At 50.1% G+C, this 20041-nt stretch overlaps 1 protein-coding gene across 3 annotated transcripts in view; it reads left to right on the top strand.

The window, feature by feature from the left end:
- LOC111842077 (coronin-1C-A) overlaps nucleotides 1–19549 on the top strand; it is a 35630-nt gene extending 16081 nt beyond the window's left edge. For all 3 annotated transcript variants that reach the window (XM_023808348.2, XM_023808347.2, XM_023808349.2), the window contains 10 exons: nucleotides 5457–5656; nucleotides 11753–11875; nucleotides 12310–12439; nucleotides 12571–12752; nucleotides 12853–12972; nucleotides 13263–13367; nucleotides 13616–13761; nucleotides 14122–14179; nucleotides 15019–15261; nucleotides 16881–19549. In XM_023808348.2, coding sequence (XP_023664116.2) covers nucleotides 5457–5656; nucleotides 11753–11875; nucleotides 12310–12439; nucleotides 12571–12752; nucleotides 12853–12972; nucleotides 13263–13367; nucleotides 13616–13761; nucleotides 14122–14179; nucleotides 15019–15261; nucleotides 16881–17000 — 1427 coding nt within the window. In that variant the 3' untranslated portion in view covers nucleotides 17001–19549. The remainder of the gene's footprint in view (nucleotides 1–5456; nucleotides 5657–11752; nucleotides 11876–12309; nucleotides 12440–12570; nucleotides 12753–12852; nucleotides 12973–13262; nucleotides 13368–13615; nucleotides 13762–14121; nucleotides 14180–15018; nucleotides 15262–16880) is intronic.
- Nucleotides 19550–20041: the final 492 nt, after the last annotated feature.

Raw genomic sequence — 20041 nt, 5'->3', positions numbered from 1 at the left:
GATGTGAGGCAACAGAACTAGTAACTGAGCCCTTCAGAACTGGTGATTTGCTGCATAATGGGAAAGGCGCTAGAATCCACAGGTGGCCCAGTCCATTGCACTCTGGTTAAATACTCTGGGGGGGGGGGCACTGTGGGGAGGCCTCTGGCCGCTGCTTGCCAGACTGGTCCTCAGGGCTGTTTCTGCAGAGCCGCTGCATATTAGGAATGACAGCCAGACAGTCGTTGCAGAAACTGGCAGCGGCCCTGGGGCACGAGGCCATTTGAAATGTATTTTTACAGCATATTCCTGATCGCCAAACGCGTAGACGTGGGTGGCTCTATTAACATCATTGCAATCTCCGTCGTCATGGTAATTGGGCACCTGAATTTCACCATTTATGGAGTTGAAAGTGCCTCTGCTCCAAGACCAAAGGTCATTCGGGATGTTTTTGGGGAGTGGGAGGCTCTTGACTGGTGTTCTTTTGGTTTTAAGTCAGAACAGAGCTGTGCAGCTGATTGGAGCATGTGCCTCTTTGCTGCGCTGGGTCTGGCGCCTTTGTTTATGCTGCTTCTGGAGGCTAGTGGGAGTTTTACTTGCACAAAAATGATCAGAGGGCAGAAAGAAAAATGATTGGTTCAGAGAGAACCAATCCAATTGCAGAGGAGGTGGTTCCAAGCAACTAGAGGAGACAGGATCCACCAATTGGGTGTCTTGGTCCTGCATCCTCTGTTTTTTTTGACCCACCACTTTGACTGGTTCAGAGAGAGAGCCAATTATTTTCCTTCTGCCGTTTAGAACGTTTTTGTGTAAGAAAAACCCCCCATGAACGTTCTGGAATCATCCCATTCAGTTTGTGGTGATTCCAGTGTTCCTGTCCCTCTCCAGGTGGGTTGGGGAAAATGGTGGGACTTCAGCAACTGCTGGGCTTCCTCAGTTTTACTCCCCTGAGATTTGCATTTCTTTTGTGGGGAGGTGGAGGCAGCCCCACCCCCAAGAGCATGTCCGTCATCTCAGATTTCATTGTGCCGTTTGCCGCGACGCCGTGTCTGGGACTGTAATGGTAGTAATCTCCTTATGAGATCAGGTGACCTCTCTGTCTGACCAATGGGCTTCCAGGGTGACATCGATTGCGGTCGCCAGCCACTGGTGGTGATTCTGGGTTCCAGGCTGTTGGGGAAATTCCCTCTTCATGTAGGTCTGAAGATAAAAGGGCACTAAGAGCTCAAATGCAATATGACAATAGCTGTTTTCTCAACTACAATGCACCCCTTTTTCAAACTCGGGTGTTCCGGGTTCTGAATAAGGACAACTGGCACAATTGCGGAACACGACGCCCCCCAGCTTAGAGCGCCATGCAGTTTCGGTGTTTGAGCCCTTGCTCATCATGCCTTTCCCCTAATCGTCCTCTGAAAGAATGGTTTTTGCAGGAAGTCTTTTTTTTTTTTTTCCTTGTCCGGTTTGCGTGAAATGGCGGGGGGGGAGTGTCGTGGTTCTCTCCCCGTCACGGACGTGTCCCCGCGCCCTCTGCTCAGCCTCTTGCCCTACGCTGAGAATCCTTCACCTTCCAGAATGGTCCGCAGGTGGCTGCTCACCCACCCCGCCATCCTGTAGGAAAATGCACCGTGAATCTGCGCAAAAATGCCATCTTTGTGTAGCTGATGACTCCACAGAGAAGGAATAACTGTATTGACATTTACCTCAAATTCCAGCACCTCGCCGTTGATATGGAATTGTATAAATAAGACTTCTGTATCCAGCTAGTGTCATTCGAGCATGAAATCCCTCCACTTGGTCTCCGTACTTCATGATACAGAATTAATCTGACTAAATATTAAAATTCGCCTGGTCGTCTTTTTGTTTTCGACCTTCTGTCCGTCTCAAATCCCCAGCTGTGTTTAAAATCCCCCCCAACAGCTGTTTCTGCTCGAAGTTCAGTTTCATCACCATTTTTATTTTACTTCTGTGTCTAAATGTTTGACGGAAATACTTGCAGAAGCTGCTAGCCATTCATACAGTGGCGTCTTTGAAAGCCCACCATTGACAGATGGTTAGAGATGGGGCAGTTGTGCCCTGCGCTCATCCTGCCTGAAACAGTCCTGTCATCATTCTCATTTTTTCATTTTAGACATAAAGGGCAAAACTGCTGCGGTTTTTTTTTAGTGTTCCTTCGTGTTTGGCTTGGCTCCTCCCCCCGCGAGTGTGGTTGCTTAGCAACACAGCGCTGTTGGTAAACGCGGCTCTAGGCCGGCGGTGTCTGCGATCTGGAAGCCGGCGCAGACCTGCGCGCGTGAGGATGGGCCTCATGGGGTTGGCTGCCCGGCGTCTGGAATCTGAAGGGTCAGATCTGCATATTGACTGGATTACCCACAATAGTCCCTGGATCTGCGCGCTGCCTGTTCGTGTAACGTACAGCTCTGTGTTTCCACGTAATGACGTCTTGGACGATTTCTTCACCTCCTCTGCAACACCTGTCACAAAGTGCCCTCTGAAAATGGTATTGGAGCAGTAGCCATGCATTTTTTATCGGGAGTTTTACTCTTAAAGTCCCGGCCGCCATTGACTCAAGGTGCCACGTCTTGGGTTTTGCAGACTGAGAAGTACATTAACGGTCTTGTCTTTTGGCTCTGACCTTAATCCGCCTTTCTATGCCTGGTTACGGCCGAGTACTCTGTGCTTCTGGGACGGGGCGATCGCTGGATCGGTGTGGCTGGCCATGTTTCTTGCCGTCTCCTGTTTCGCAGATGGTCGGCGGATGCGTGTTGAGGACAGTGATGGCCGGTTAGCTGGATGCGGTGAATCTGAATTTATTTTCGTAATTGAGATGTAGTGATGATGCCCTAAGGGTGCGGTACCTGTGTAAATGTGTCACATCTACTCGTCCAAAGAGGTTCGGCTGGCCTATTTTAGGAGGGGATCCGTGCACTGGGCCCCGCGGTGCCTTGCGTGCCTCCGCTCACGTCGATGCCGTCGTACTCCCCTGGCACGAGTCGCAAGTCCGGAAGCTCCTGCGCTGTTGAGTAAGAGGTCAAACACGAGCACTTGGTTTGTTAGTCAAGGGCGTGTGCCAAGGAGATTAACAAGGTAATGATGAAGATTAGTGGTTGGATGACATATTGTTCAGTAAGGAAGCTTGGTAGCTCTCGGTTCTGACTCAATGTGCCCTGTTAAGGTGGACCATCCACAAGAAGTACCTGGATGGAGAGGATTGCAGCCAGGCCAAGTCTGCTGGGTTCTTGCCTGTTTATAATTAGGGTTAAATGGAACCTGGAATAGTGGATAAGTGACTGGTGGATGGATTGATTGCAGCAAATTGAAATTCAGCATGTAGCTTAAATGCAGACCGGATTCTAGTCCTTGGCGCAGGTGTGCATGATGCTGGTGAGCACTGGGCACAGTGCTGAGAGACTGACAGCCTGCTCTCAGAATTGAAGGCCTTTCCCTCCATGTGAGCCCATGCCCATTCTGCACGGCAGGCTGCAGATGCCTGAGCTGCTGGTTTTTTTTTTTTTTTTTCTCCTTTGGGGAGGGAGCGGGACTCTCAGTCCGCATGTGTAGATGAGTCATGGACTGCGAGAGCACAGGCAGCGTAGCGGCAGCACGCGGTAGAATGAACTGGGGTCCTGTTTTTGTGAATTACATGAAATGCAAACATGAGAGATTTTTTTTAAATTCACTGAAAGGTCAAAGCGTTAGAACTGAAGATTAGTAACGTTGTTTTAAATTTCACTAAATTGCTAAAGAATCTGACTACGTTTACACTGCACCCAGGCCAGAATGATGTGAAAGAACAGAATGTTCTGCCATAGCTTCTCTTCATTAGCTATCTATCTATTGTTTGTAATTTATTACATTATTGCTGTTTACACTGTGGGGATGTGATTACCATGGCAGATCATGCCAAAAAGATTTGGCCTGTGCAAAACTTTTCCTTTAGATAAGTGGGACACCTGGTCTGTCTGAAGCAGGAACTCTGTACCCTGAGAGCCCCTGTTTTTTCAGAAAGTGGATGTGCTGTGGGGGGGCTGGCTTCTGACAGGGCGGAGCTAGAGAACAAGGAGCTTTGCGTTCCTGATGGATCTGATAGGTCCTTCAGATGGCTGATGTATCAGGAGTTTGTTAGGGGTAATGCGGTAACCTGTAATATGACTGAAAGATTTTTAGTTTGGTTCTTCTTGGGAGGGAGTAATTTTCAGTTATGTCTCCCATTCATTGGTTAAAATCGATGCTGTTGAGAGGATACCTGTATTTTGTGATTGGGTGATCCAGGGCTCTCCCAGAAGTTTCTTTTTTCCCATTGGCTGTAAGATGAGTGTGCTGTGGATGGTGGCATGTTCATCTTGTTTTGTCAAAAGTACTGGCATTGACATGGCTGAAGCCTGTGGCTTTTGGGTGGTGCCCAAAGGCCAGGACGCTGTGAAGCCTGGGCATTTTATTCTCACTCGCTCTCTCTCTTTTGTTTTACTGCCTTGTGTAAATAGAGATTTTTTTTAAAGTCTCTCTGTCTGTGCTACTCCTGTGAGCTATGTGGCTAACAATGAGCGTATGTGATGGGGAGCGCCAAAGCAGACGTGCTCTGGGCTGTCTAAAGCAGACCTGCTGAGAATGGAGGACTTTCGGAGTCTTCAAAGAAATGCTGCTAATTCTGACTTCCTAGCCGCGGCTCTCCTCTTGTTTGCTTTCTCTGAATATCGGTATTCCCGTCAGTTTCAGAGTCATTGCTTGGGCGGCAGATCTGGATGTGAAAAATAGCTGTTTTTTTTTCTCTCAATGTAAAACTAACAGTCTGTGAGTTTTACATTCTACCATTTTACTCCTGTATTGCAAAAGCCTGTCCCATCATGACTTTGAGGATAATTAAGGACAATCTCCACTTTGAAACTTTGGGAATGTGCAGTCTGAGGTCTTTCCGGCATGTGGCCGTCTGGTAGTTTCCTCCCCCTGGGAGCTGCAGACTGCTTGGTCTAGCTGCACGCCTCTGCTGATCTGACCCACGCTGGAATCGCCCCTCTTTTGCGGCAGGGATTCCCAAGCTCCTGGAAAGCCAGGACTCACGGCCAGCAGCTCGCAGTGTTTTGAGGCTTCGTTTGTGGCTGATGAGGGAGCCTGACCTCAAGGTCGCATGGGGCTGTCTGTCCCTGCTGATTGCTCCTGGCCTGTCCTAGGGTGGACCTTGGGATTGTCCAGTAAATAACTGAGCTGCTGCTTTGACCTGACTGACCACCCCCCCCCATGCAAATAACATTATTGTACCACCCAGGCATTGGTCCCTAGGTAACCTGCAGCTGACTTTCTGTATGTATCCCAGGAATGTTGAGAGTGGATGCTGAACCAGTGATGGGTGTTTGTTCTTTAAAGGGCTGTGATAACTTGCCTAATAACCGTCAGCGAAAATGTCTGGCGGTTTCGCGCCGTGCACCTACTCACACCTCGTAGCTTATTGCCCCTAACTGTCGTCGTCTCCTCTTCCTACGCAGACATGTTCAGGCGAGTCGTCCGGCAGAGCAAGTTCCGCCACGTCTTCGGCCAGGCGGTAAAGAACGACCAGTGCTACGACGACATCCGCGTGTCACGCGTCACCTGGGACAGCTCCTTCTGCGCCGTCAACCCAAAGTTTGTGGCCATCATCATCGAGGCCAGCGGGGGCGGCGCCTTCCTAGTCCTCCCACTGCACAAGGTGAGTGTTGGGCATTACCCAACAAGTCGAGTGGGCGGTCTTAGCTACGGGGTGGGAGGCCATGGTGGGGAGGGGGCAAAGCCAGACATTTGCTCCAGCAGCAAAGTTCATCTGATTAATCACTGGTTTTTCCTCAGGGGGGCTGGAATCTTTAAGACCTGCTTGGTTTGGATAGTTTTTATCTTTGGCTTCCCGAGTATTTTGAGTTGAAGGAAATTTGAGGAAAGGACTGTGATGACTATCTCTCTCTGATAAATTTTCATTGCCTTTGTTTGTCACCATGGAAACGGGGGGGGGGGGGGTGGATTAAAATTATAATGTGCTGTTTTCCTGTTATCTTTTCTTAGAAGACAGCTTATCAAAAATCTAGTGGGTGCAAGCCCGGATCTACGGAGAACGTCTAGGAAAAATGTCAAATCCTGAGCACCGTTAATATTTTGAGTCCGTTTCGGCTTTCCAGGAACAAGGCCGGAGGTGCCGTCATCCAAATTTGGCCATAGTTTGGGTGCCCTACGAGTAAACCATCCTTGCTCATGTGTTAGGAATGTGAAGTCTGGGCCTCCTCATGTAAGAATCTATTTTCAGGACAGGAGAGTCGGGCTGAACTTCCCAAGATGTTCGTTTGAAGTTTCATGAATCCAGTGCCTGTTATTCATAGGATGAACTGTGCCTGATAGGATTTTGGATGGGAACGCCTGGTCTCCGTGTGCTGCTTGTGGTAACCATAATGGCCGTTGGTGTCCTTGAATGAGGTCCGTAAACAGGAAATGCAGATGAATGTGACACGCATGCTGCTTGTGCTGGTTTGAGTCACTCTGGAAGGAACCTGCTGGTGATTTCACATGCTTACTGGAGGTTGAGTGACTTGGTGTGGCTCTAGTCGAGCATGTTAGTGTCTCTTTGTACTCAGTGCAGAATTCCAGTTGTGATTGTAATCCTGGGGAGGTTACAAGGGACATCTGGATCTGGGGACCCGCTTAGGTCATTTCCGGACGAGAGCCATGGTGACGATCCAGCGATGCCTCGTTGAAGTCACCCCTCTGTGCTGTACTCTAGAACATTCCAAAGAGGGACCCTTCTGCACCCACCCTTAATAGGAACTCTGTTTTTGTGTTTTTTTTTTTTTTTTTTTTAAAGAACCTGTGTGTGACTTTCATAGCCATACCGCCCCGCCCACCAAATGGGCACTGGCTCGTGGGTAGCCCATTTCCTGACTCTCTTTTGCCTTTGTGTGTCGAGCGTCCGGCCACTGACACCATGGCCTCATGCGCGTCATTGCCCCTTGTCCCATCGGCATTCTTTTGTTTAGTGTCTTTCCTTTCAGCAGGCTAGGCAGCCCACTCTGGGGGAATTACTGCACAGCCTCTCGCCAAAGCCTTTTTTAAGCACTGACCTTTGACCTTTGCGAAATGCCTTTGGTTTGGCCACAGTCTGCCTCTAAACATAATGGCTTCTGTGAGAATGTCTGTCTGCATAAAGGCTTAATTGAGGTAAGGAGCCCGGAGTGGTGGCAACAGTAAGAGCGTTCAGTGCCCCACGTCGCATGAAATTCGATGCAGCTGCATCTGCGCCGTGACACGCGGCCCAAGTCGTCAGCCGCATGGAAAGTGCGCTGTGAACGGAAGCTGATATTCGCTGATGCTGCTGCCCGGCTGGCTGTTTTTATCCAAAACTCTTGATTAGTTTTACCCGTTTGCGTTTCACTCATGCGTCTCTGATTTTCGTTCAGGGGTACAACAGCAGAGCCCTTGTGGAGCAGGAGCTGTTGGGATGAGCAGAGCCTACCCCTGTTGTCAGAAGCGTTGTTAATCACGGGCTGCCATCGTCTTGATGGCATGACGCCCCCCCCCCCACACACACACACAACAGCGTGTCACTTCCTGCAGATTCCTTCCTGCTTTTCGTCCTGCTCCTTTACTGATAAACATTCCTGTAACTGTAACAGATCAGGCACTTTCAATATTGCATTGTTGCAGACCTGCTGCATTGTTGCAGACCTGCTGCATTGTTGCAGACCTGCTGCATTGTTGCAGACCTGCTGCATTGTTGCAGACCTGCTGAAGGTTGTATTGCCTCCTCCTCCTCCAGCCCCCATCCTCCCTTCCTGTGTCTGCTCGCTGCCCCCCCCCCCCCACCCCCAGCCTCGGGAGATTCCCGGGAGCCTTTGTTCACGCGCCGGCCCATCTGCCTGCCAGCCCTGCTGCCCCGTGGCCCTCTGGGGCCCTCTGGGGCCCTCTTTGTCCCACAGCACGCTCAAGCAGGCCCATTGTCGCCCCCCCCCCGCTCCTCCGGAGCTCCAGGAGCCAAAATCCCATGGGGCTCTGGGACATGCTAATATTACTGCTGATTGGTCAATCGAATGCTGGCCTTTGTCCCCTTTTGTTTCAGTGGGAGGGATATCCCTGTCGTTCTGTCGGATTTCAACCAGCCAATGAGGTTTCAGGAAGAGCTGCAGGGGTCTTTGTGCCGGAGCGCTGTAACGCTGACGGCAGATTCTCGCAGAGCTTGCTGTTAGGCTGACACACCCACTGTCCTGTGCACCTGCCTTGGTTCCTAGACTCCCTGTTGATTCTCTTTATTGAAACTTACCAATTTCCTCACAAAAGATCAATAAAGTACCTTCATATTCCCTCCCCGCCTCTGCCTCCTGCCCATCCCCCTCCCTCTCCCCCCTCCCCCGGAAAGCTGTTTCCCCTTTGTGTGGACACTAAAGCTGTCTTTTGGCTTTTTTTTTCATCTTTACAGCGCAGACATCAGGTGTCTGACTGACCACATAGCCGCAGTTTGTTTTTGCATTCTTATATGCTGCGTGATTAAGAAAACAGACTGTCACCTCTTCTTTTCTGCCGTGTCACCCATGTCTGCTTTGAGCATGTGTTTGGGGTGGGGGTTTCAGATGGGGGGGGGGGGGGTGGCAGAATCCTTTATCAGTAACTGAAAATCCTGTTTCCTGTGTCCTCCTCCCTGCTGCAGACGGTGCTCTCTTCCCCCAGTCCAGATCATCTCCTCTCTTTCTCCTTATTTTCCCAGTTTAGCGGTTTTCTGTTAATCTGACCGTGTGCCCCCCTCCCATCCCTGGCTTCCTGTCCCACCGGTGAGGGCTGATGAGGATGGTGTTGCTAGGCGCCCTGCCCCCGGGATGCTGGTCTGGCAGGGGCGTGCTAAGTCACCCTTTCCCACGTTTGGAGAAGCCATGTGTGTTTGGGGGTGTGTTAGTTGTTTGTATAAGTTGACAACCCCCACCCCCCTTCCTATTGTGCCAGCTGCAGAGTTAGAATAGAAATGTGCAGCCACGCTCAGTGGGGGGGGGGGGGGGCAGCGTGCGGGTCTGCAAGCGGCCGCTGCTCCCCCTGATCTGTATTCCAGGAGCCACCGCCGCCGCTGACAGCACATTTGACCATATATGGCCTTTCTGCGCTCTCAGCCTGTCAGCCTTCCAGGGCTGCTTCCTCCCTGCCTGGCCATTGGCTGGGAGCGGGGTTAGTGCCCAGTGCATTCTGGGATGACTGGAGGATTGGGGAGGAGGGGGGGGGGGCGAAAAGAGAATCCAGTGGCTGGGGTCAAGTATTTCTCTGTAACAGACATCCCCCCCCCCCCACACACACATTAATTACTAGGATACTTAAATCCTGCTAAAATTATCTTCTTGGCTCTGTATTCATTTGGAGCAGTAATACTATCAATTATTATATTGTATTATTTATTGTGTTATGTACTGTTTTGATAAATCTGTGGAAAAGATTTATCATGGATATATTTTTTTATGTTTATATGCACTTTTAGAAATTCTTTTTTTTTTTTTTAATCTTTTTCTATATGTCTTCATTCATCCTTTTGAAGCCTTAGCCTGAGCTGTAAACTAGCCTTCTGTGAGAAGCTTCAGGTCCAGTTGCCCAGAGGTGGCGGACTGGGGGTGGGGGGTGTTTTGTTCTCATCCTGGTGAGTTTACTCCCTCTGATTCCCTTCTACTCAGCTGGCCCTCCTGTGTCGACTGGAGGACTGACAGCAGGGGGCGCCAGCACTGTTGTCTTTAGGGCTGCAGGGCTTAGCCAGGTGACTGACATAGAGCTGTCTGGTTTTATGTAGAGTGCAAAGAAGAACTCCATCTCTCAGGCAGCCTTTCAAGTGCTTAGGGGGTGGTTCTGACCCGCTCTGGAGAATCTGCACTATCCCCAAATCATAGAAGCCTGAGTATACGCCGGTCCCATGTAACTCTGTAGGCCTGGTACTTGGCTCAGCCCGTCTTGGTTCGGATCGGATCGAGATGTCTCGTTCTCCGGGGCCAGCCATCGCAGCAGGATGGTGATAGGAGCTATTTAAAGTCCTCATTTGGGACGCACGTCTCCCTGACCTGCTTCGGCTGGCTCCCTCAGATGCCGCCGGGTCAAACGACACAGTTTGCTTCCCTCCCACTTTCTAAACACCGCCTGACCTGCCTGGTTTAATTGTTCTGCCTGTTATCCACCCGTGTGGTTGAATATTTACCAGAAATGCTTTGGTAGCAGTCTCTCTGGGGTTTGGTTGGCAGTCACCCACCGCGGAATTACACCGTTCAGCCTAGTTGGTAAATAAATGCTCTTCTCCTTAACTGTTCTACATTTTCTTGCCCCCAGCGCAGGCTGCCTGCTGGCTCCCTCTCCCTGCCAGTGTTGAATAACTGTTAGTTTTCCCACAATTCCAAGGGTGAAGCACTGTACAGAAAAGAGCGAACTCTGGGGTCGTGTGTGTTTTACACTGAGCACTACGTTCCAAGAATGTGTCCTGCTCTTCCGCTGTCATGTGATGCCTCAGGGTAAAGGGTTATGGGATTGTCGGCCTGTGTGTCTGTGTGCATGCACGTGCCTTGATGCTCCTGCGTGAGACAGATGTCACATGTCCTGGGACCTTTGAAATGCAGGACAATAAAGTGAAAAGGGTGGGTGGGGGGGGGGTGCTGATATATCAGGATGTTTTCAGTGACTTCATTCCCCAGGAGAGACCCTGGAGGAGGCTGGACGTGGACTGAGCGTGTCTGTCTTCCCGAAACAATGCACTGGAGTGTAGTGGAAGTGTGCGGGCTGGGATTGGGCAGCTTACTGGTCACACGTCACCCAGGGCAGCAGGACCCAGGGGTCTGATCGAATCTCAGGCCTGGTGCTGGCCGCCTATTATGGAGTGTCCAGTTTCATGGCCGCTGAATAACTGTGGGTCGCACGCCGCGTCCCGTCTCCCTCTCGCCATGCTATCCCGTCCTTGCAAATTTTTATACATTTTTATATACTGGGTGAAAAAAAAAAGAGTCACTTCCTCTTCACTGCCATGTCACTCAAGCCTGCTTCAAGGGCCCCATCCCAGCAGTGGGCTGGTATCATGTGTGCACATCCTTTTTAGGCCCCGCCCCCAGGGCAGGCTGCAGGGATGTGTACGGGACAGATGTGACTCATTTTTTTTCTCTCTCTCGCTCGTTCGCTCGGAAAAATGGGTACAGATGTTTGTTCTTTGTGCTGTTGTCATGAGGCAGGGACGGGGGGGGGGGCATGTGAAAATGTTCTGAAAGCAGTGATTGATTGAATTGGGGGCAGAGGAGGAGGCTGGTTTGGGGGCAGCTGGCAGCTGACCGTGGGAGGAACTGTCTCATTGTTGCCCCCGTTTATTTGACATCACCTAGTTCACAAACTGACCCCCATGTGGCTGATGTCATCACCTTATGTGCTGGCTCATTTACACACACCCCCCCCCCACCCTACACAGACACCTTTTATGGCTGCATGCAGTTTAATAATCTGTTACACAGCATTTACTCTACCTGAGAAAGTACTTGATGTTTGAGGTAAAATGATTATCTTGATGCATCTATATTGTTTACATGGCCGTAAATTACGGCCCAACAATCAAAACCGGCTAATACGACCTCACCAATAATCATGTCTCCCCCTAAATGAGTTGAGACCTCAACCTCGCCAGTGTTCAAACCAAAGTTACATCCTTGGTTGTGTGTGACCTTGATTTGGGAACCGTTTTATCTGTTGCCAACCGAATTGTGCATCTAAACAGGAGCAGAAGTCCAGCCCTGATCTGAACCCCCCCCCCCCCCTTCCTCTTTTTTTGTGCTTGCAGACTGGTCGCATCGACAAGTCCTACCCCACGGTGTGCGGGCACACGGGGCCCGTGCTGGACATCGACTGGTGCCCGCACAATGACCAGGTCATCGCCAGCGGCTCCGAGGACTGCACAGTCATGGTAAGGGGGGGGGGGGGGCGTGGTGGGGAATGTGCCGCTTCACTGGGCATCTGTGCTGCTGTCCAGCTTTCTCCATTTTGTTTGTTCTCACCATACTTTATCGCACTTCTGGGCTGCTCTGCGCCGTATCCAGTCCTTCACACCTTCAGGATTAGGGGCAAAACAAGCTTCCTGTCCCCAGAGCCAGGCTTCATTTATGCCCATTAATAAAAACGCTGGCGTGCGGAACGTGAGTGACATCATCGCACAACTCCAGTTGATGCGTCGCCTTAGTGTGCTGTCTCCCTGCTGCCACCTGCAGGCTGAAGTGTAGAAGTGCAGGCCGCTGAATTCCATCACTGTCTTGATGCTTTCGTATGAAATCCCTGTGATGTGGCTTAAATTACAGAATGTAAAAGTTTTACCGCAAGTTTTCCCTTTTTTGACGACTTCAGGTGTGGCAGATCCCTGAAAACGGCCTGGCCAGTTCCCTGTCCGAGCCAGTGGTGGTGTTGGAGGGGCATTCCAAGAGGGTTGGCATTGTGACGTGGCACCCGACAGCCCGGAATGTTTTGCTCAGCGCGGGTGAGTGATTCAGCTCTCCCCCGCCCTTAGCGACGCCTAGAACTTGTGCCGGAAGTGCTGTAGCTTCGACACAAAGCGGAACATACTTTTAAGATGCTGATACCCCCCCCCCCCCCCCTCACCGTGAACAGGTTGCGATAACCTGATCATCATCTGGAACGTCGGCACGGGCGAGGCGCTGATTAACCTGGAGGACATGCACCCCGACGTCATCTTCAGCGTCTGTTGGAACCGCAACGGCAGCCTCATCTGCACGGCCTGCAAGGACAAGAAGGTTCGCGTCATCGACCCGCGCAAGGAGCAGATCGTGGCGGTGAGTCCGGGTCCTCGGTTCGGGGACACCAGCTGTCTTAAAAGAAGGTGCCGAATGTGAGGCAAGCAGGCTGACCCCCCCCCCCCCCCCACCATTTTAGGAGAAGGACAAGGCACACGAAGGAGCCCGGCCCATGAGAGCCATCTTCCTGGCTGACGGGCAAGTCTTCACCACGGGCTTCAGCCGAATGAGTGAACGCCAGCTGGCGCTGTGGAACCCCGTAGGTGGTCCAATTCTAATCGGCACACGAGGACAAACAGTTTGAATGCTGTCCTAAGCCCAGCAGTGTAAAACCCACACACACACTATACAACATCCTGAGCCTGTGTGCTGGTCTCTGCACTGGACTAACACATTTAAACGCAGGCCTGGATTCTGCTAAAACCACAGGTGCCGCATGAATGGTCTCCGGGGTGGAAGTTCACTGCTCCCTGACCGTATCAGTGTGTCCTCACGTGGCCCCCAGTCTCTGCAGCTGACGCGGTCTTGTGGTTTTTGCGTATTTTGCAGCGAAACATGGACGAGCCCGTCACCGTGCACGAGATGGACACCAGCAATGGCGTCTTGCTTCCCTTCTACGACCCCGACACCAACATGGTCTACCTGTGTGGGAAGGTAGGAGCCGTGGATGGATTGCGTGGGTTAGGGCCTTCAGATCTCCCTTGTGACACCCCCGGGTCTCTCCGATAAGATGCCTTGTTACCGTTCCGTAGTGGTGGTGAAAGTGACCAATAGGAAGTAGGTTCTGTACTGAATCCCACCGCATGTGGGTTTCGAAGCCTTGTTCCTCCAGGTTCCAGTGAGTGTGATCCGTTGGTCCTGATTCTGGTTAATGGTGTGGTTTTGGGGGTGGGGGTTTCTAGGGGGACAGCAGCATCCGGTACTTCGAGATCACGGACGAAGCTCCCTTCGTCCACTACCTCAACACCTTCAGCACCAAGGAGCCCCAGCGGGGCATGGGATTTATGCCCAAGAGAGGTCTTGACGTCAACAAGTGTGAAATCGCCAGGTCAGCCTTCAGGGATTCTGATTGGTTCGCCAAAAACAAAATGTCATCAGGCATCCTCTGGTCCCTTTACCTGAAACGTTAAGGCCGAGAAGGTGGTGGCTGTGTGGGCAATAATACTTTATTAGTTTGAAGGTTTTGTGTGAATGGTTACAGTAGCTGACTCTGTCCACCAGAGGGCAGCTAACAATGTAACTCAACAAGCTGATCTTAAATTGAACTGAAATTCATAATGGGAAGTAGGTATGCCATAAGCGTTTGTGGTCCCCTGTCTGCTGCTCTTTGTGTCCCATGCCCGCCCCCCCCGCCCATACTCCCCATAATGTCTACATTGCTAATTCCTGTTTGCCTTCTGTTTCACAGGTTTTACAAACTGCACGAGAGGAAGTGTGAGCCCATCATAATGACCGTACCCAGGAAGGTATGTCTGAGTTATTTATGCTCCTCTAACCTACTACTGCTCTCTCTGAGCTCCTCCAAAAGGCGCTTTAAATGTTTCCACTACGTAATTTTGGGAGCCATCTGTGCCGGCCAGTGTGTTACCTCCATGGGAAACATCCACACTTCCTCTAACTGCATGTTTCAGTGTGGGAGGGGTGGCTTCGGCCTCTGCCAGGCAGGGCAAGTTGGGTTACACTGTGGATGGGACAGACAGACAGGTTTGTAATTATACCTTTGTGGGGACTCTCCATTCGTTTCTACTGGGAAACCTCTAATCCCAACATGACGACCTTAACCCCAACCCAGCCCTAACCTTAACCCTAAGCAACCAAACAAAACACGGGACTTTCAGCGTTTTTTACTTTTTTTGATTGCATTCACAGATCTTTTTGGGGTCCTTAAAAATGGTCCCCACAACATCAAAAAAACAGGTTTTTATTATATTGTGGGGGACATTAGGTCAGACATTTGTGTGGAACCCCAGGTGGCATGGCAGGACATAAGGCTTCAGGCACATACTTACCCCCAACCCCGACAGACACGGAGAGTGTTGGGTACTGGCTGGGGGGGTGTGAGCAGAACACTGCCATCTAGTGTTCATCATTCGACATTCTGATTCCGCAAATGCTATATAATTTAGCAAAACTAATGCTATATAATGTGTTTTTTTACAAAAATGTTGCGGTGATTGAGTATTACTGTAGCTCCATGCATGAATGTCAGAAGGGCTGTAGGCTCCAAGCCCAGGTTTTGCAGAGGGATCTCCTCACAGGATTTGAGGTTTCCCTATTTGTTGACGGCCTCCCTTTTCTCCTATAGTCGGACCTGTTCCAGGATGATTTGTACCCCGATACGGCCGGACCAGACTGCGCCCTGGAGGCAGAGGATTGGTTTGAGGGCAAGAACGGGGACCCGATCCTCATCTCCCTAAAGCATGGCTACATCCCTGGCAAGAACCGTGATCTCAAGGTGGTCAAGAAGAATGTTCTAGAGAACAAGCCGGCCAAGAAGACGGAGAACACGGCGCCTGCCCACAAGCCGGTGTCCTCCACCCCATCTATAGTGAGTACGCCCCATATCTGCCTTCACGGTACAGTGAGTGCGCCCCAAACCTACCTTCACGGTACAGTGAGTACATCCCAAACCTACCTTCACGGTACAGTGAGTGCGCCCCAAACCTACCTTCTCGGTACAGTGAGTGCGCCCCAAACCTACCTTCGCGGTACAGTGAGTACATCCCAAACCTACCTTCGCGGTACAGTGAGTGCGCCCCAAACCTACCTTCGCGGTACAGTGAGTGCGCCCCAAACCTACCTTCGCGGTACAGTGAGTGCGCCCCAAACCTACCTTCGCGGTACAGTGAGTGCGCCCCAAACCTACCTTCGCGGTACAGTGAGTGCGCCCCAAACCTACCTTCGCGGTACAGTGAGTGCGCCCCAAACCTACCTTCGCGGTACAGTGAGTGCGCCCCAAACCTACCTTCGCGGTACAGTGAGTGCGCCCCAAACCTACCTTCGCGGTACAGTGTGTGCGCCCCAAACCTACCTTCGCGGTACAGTGTGTGCGCCCCAAACCTACCTTCGCGGTACAGTGTGTGCGCCCCAAACCTACCTTCGCGGTACAGTGTGTGCGCCCCAAACCTACCTTCGCGGTACAGTGTGTATTTGTTGTAGATTTGTTGTCCTAATCATGATTTCAGTTATACCGCTGAATCTTGGGTGGCAGCAGAAACTAGCACACTAGCAGACTGGAACCTTCCGTTGGCCCGCCCTTGCTCTCGGCGTGCAGAAGCTGATGCTGTGTAAAATGAGGTTTTTGTGGCACACTCTTGGATTACTAATAATCCTACATTTGTGTGGCTGGGCCCCCCGCCCCATATGTAATATGGCGCCTCACCCCGGTCCCGTCAACACTCAGCTGAACTAGACAGGCCTCTATAGAGTTAATTTTATTAAGGTTAGCTTTATTTCACATGGCGTTTCTCGCTCACTGGTGTGTGTTACCCTCCAATCAGAACTAGAAAGTTTAATCTAGATTACAAAAAATTGATTGAATTTAAATAGACATTCTATGTAAAAAGACAGATAACAAGACACAAGACAAACTGACAAGGCAAGAGGCATTTCGACAAAAAAATCAGTTGTGCAAATGGTAACAGTAGATAAGGCAGTTGTGCAGTACCGTGCAGTCCGGTACCGTCTCCCTGAAGGCAGGAGGCACAGTGGGAGTGTAAGGGATGGGAGGAGTCACCAGCAATGCTGATGGCTCTGCGGGTGAGGAGGGTATGGAGGGTGTCCGTGAGGGGGGGCAGGGAGGTGCCGATGATCTTGCTGGCTGTCTTCACTACTCACTGCAGAGCCTTACGGCAGGAGGCAGAGCAGCTTCCGAACCGCACAGCGACACCGCAGATGGGACCAGGGCTACTTATCACTGTGCCGACTTTTTACTTTCTTTGTTTTGTGCTTTATGGCCCTCGCTGCTGTATGTGAAACGTCCCCCTGAGCTTAATGAAGTCCATCTTTATCTTCATCAGTATCTCACCAGGGTTTGAAGCTTCTCATTGAAGGCTCAGCCTCGCAGCACGTGTACCCAGGCTGGCTCTGTGACTGCTGTATGCTTATGTGTGGTCTGCCTCACTCCTGTTTCGCTAAGTAAACGAACGTGGACCTTCTCCTCCCCAGCAAAGCGAGGCCAAGCTGGATGAGATCCTGAAAGAAGTGAAAACCCTCAGGGACCTCATCGGCAGTCAGGAGAAGAGAATTGCCAAACTCGAGGATCAGATGTCCAAGATTTCAATCTAAGGACCCCACCCAGCCAGTACCCAACACTCTCTCTCTCCCTCCCTCTCTCTCTCTGTCTGTCTCTGTCTCTCCTCCAATCCCATCGCCTCCACCATCATTCAGGACAATCCATTGGCTGGGAATGGCAGGGTGGGCGGGGCCTGTCACTGCCAGTCATGACGACAGCATTCGGCCTGAAGCCTACCCGGCCGGGATCCAGGCAACATTCCAATATGGACTTTTCCTTACCTTAAACCTTCCCCCCTCCCTCTCCAAAAAACGGGGGCGTGGAGAGTAAAACAAACTTGCAGTCTATTGTCTACCTTTTAATTGGGGGTGGGGTCAAAACATCTGTTTTAATAACTGGCAATTTTTTTTTTTCCATGGTCTTACTTTATTATTTTTTTTAATTGTGACCAAGAACATTCTGACGTGAACAATTTGTACTTACTGTGGTATACTCAGATGTTATATACATGCAAAATACAGCTATCAGTATTGCATTTTCCCTTAACGTTGCCAAATTTGAATGTTTTGTTTACATTGCTCCCTTACAGTATTTTGTTGGCTTTTTTCCTGCATTCCATGTGTTCTATAAGGGACAATGCAACGGAATGGTATAGAGTACATCTATGGATTTCCTACTATAAAGCTCACAATGGGGAAATATTAGTTTTTTTTACTCAGCTTACTGGGGGGAACAATGTTCTGTTGGAAAGTAATTTTCTTTTTCCTTGTCCATTTCTTCGATTTTAACTGTATGCTATGGAGGCACCGTTAAAATGGATGGCCTGTCTGTAACAGTTTTGCCGTAAGCCTATCCGCGCCACCCCCCCCCCCCCCCACCTCGACGGCTCTGAGGTGTTGTCGGCAGCAGGGAGGTGCGCAGATCTGTTGCCAGGGCGATGACGTTTTCTCGGGGGACTTCTGTGAGCACGTGCATCTAGTAAACAGCCTCCGGCCACCATCTGTGCATGCAATAAAGATTTTACTCGTGGAAAAACGAAGTGTTCTCCATAATAAATCTGTTCAAAATTCTACTACTAACGTGCTCTGCTAACCTGTCCTCTTGCCCCTAGTCCCTCTTTACTATGTCTTGGCTGCGATTTTCCTCACAGGTTTAGCAACAGCATCCAGTGAGCATCATGGCTTTTAGCGTGTGTCAGATATACCAAGACAAATGGCTTGGTGATTTTCCACAAATTCACGCAGGGTGGGCAAGAGCAGAGTGGGTACCTTCACACTCCCTGCTCTGGGCTCCACAGGTCAATACGGGAATCGAAACTCTCAGGGTGACAAGCAGGGTCCCTGAAAAGGTGAACTGGGACTTATTTTGTTGTTTTTTTTTTTTTGTTTTGTTTGTTTTTTTTTTTTTAAATATAGGGTAAAACATTGATTTTACTCTCTTCAGTCAATTTCTTGTTGGGCTTTTGCCACCCTTATAGTTCCTGGAGTTTTTCAATATCTGGCCAAAACTGTCACTGACTCCACACATGAAGACTTTAACCATCACGAAATTTACTCATTGAGAATTTCCTATGGGTCTGTGGAATAAATGTAAGGGTGCATAATACTACATTATTACATTGATCTGATCTTTTGATTGGTCCAAATTAAGGGACAGCCAGATTTGGCCCCACAAAGTGTTGGGGGGGGGGGGCTGCAAGTGAATTGTAGCTTGCCCCCCCTCGTACCACCAGGTTAATATTTATTTTTCTTGCAGTTTTTCCATTCCAGGGAAGTCATTTACCCCTCTGTTCCCTGTGTTTTTAACATGAATGCTCTAGCTTTGCCGCGGTTCAGTTTGTGTTGACAGCAGCGGTTGGTTGTGGTGAGGCGTCTTCGTCTTTTTCCCACCCATATATTTTTTTTTTTTTTGCCAAACTAGCACAACCTGTTTCCTGTCCTGCGCCTCGTCCTCAGCAACACTGCTCTGAGACGAGCCATGAGACGCGTGCTGTTCGCTTGAATTTTTTGTGTCGACCTTCAGGGCCGTTGTAACCGATCGCCCCCTGACTCAGGTCGTGACCGACGGTGTGGTTTTGGTGAGGAAGTCTCCCCTGACTTGTTGCCGAGGGGAACTTGAGAGACTGAGTAAAGATGTCATTTTTAATTGTGATATTTTGGAAGGGAAACCGAATGTTGGTTAGCGGAAGGTCCTCTGCGTTGGCTGCGGTGCCTCCTTCCCGCATCGGCTCTGTTTGGGGCCTGAAACTGCAGATGAGAGACAAAGGGGTCCCGTGAAGAACACATGTTTTTGGTGATCTTTAGATTAGACCTTCAATCTCATGCAAGTGATGATGGTCTGGCCTGTTTGGTTGTGGAGGGGGCCGTTAGTGCGATTTTCGTTTGGCTGCACTGTGGGGGTCCTCACCATGGTTTCTGGCACATCTCGGCAACCTGGTGAGATCCAGGATTTACAGAACAGCAGAGTGATAAATGGTCAGATTCTCTGGTGGTGATCTACACAACACCAGCATCTCCACGTCCTGGTCACTCATCCTGTCCCCACTGAGAGAGACTCTCATTCATTTTTAAATCAAATAAAAATTGGGTTGAAGCAATCAAAATGCACGGTTGTCTGTCCTTTGTTTTGTCTGGTTAAATTTGTTCCTGGAGGTTTAGGGTTGGGCCAATATTTTGTGAAAAGCCGTAGTTGCTTAATTTTGAAGTCTATTTTAAAAAAAAAAAAAAAAAAAAGCTTCCTGTTTCGCTTATGGGATGTTTAAGTTTGCTGCTGTAAACTTCTATCTCTGTCACCAAGTTGCAAAGATGACAGGAAGTTGGTGGGGGTGTGGGCAGTTGAGAGAAGGTTGTGGTAGTTTCTATGGTAACGGCTTCTAATATACATCAAAATTCCATTACGTTATTTTGAGTTAATGCATCTCGAAGACCGAGGGGAGGGTCGCTCAAAACAGTCACCTCAAAATTGGTGTGTATATATAGCATGACTGCTAGTTGTCATGTTTATCGGACTGAGGACTGTACTAAATCAGCATGAGTTATCTTGGAAAAGCATGACGAGAAGCACAAGCTTTGGTGATTCCTGTGAAATGACTAAA

The sequence above is a fragment of the Paramormyrops kingsleyae genome, chromosome 7, assembly GCF_048594095.1.
Source record: "Paramormyrops kingsleyae isolate MSU_618 chromosome 7, PKINGS_0.4, whole genome shotgun sequence".
NCBI lineage: Eukaryota > Metazoa > Chordata > Actinopteri > Osteoglossiformes > Mormyridae > Paramormyrops > Paramormyrops kingsleyae.
The sequence above is the reverse complement of the archived record's forward strand: the minus strand, read 5'-3'. Positions and strand labels throughout refer to the sequence as shown.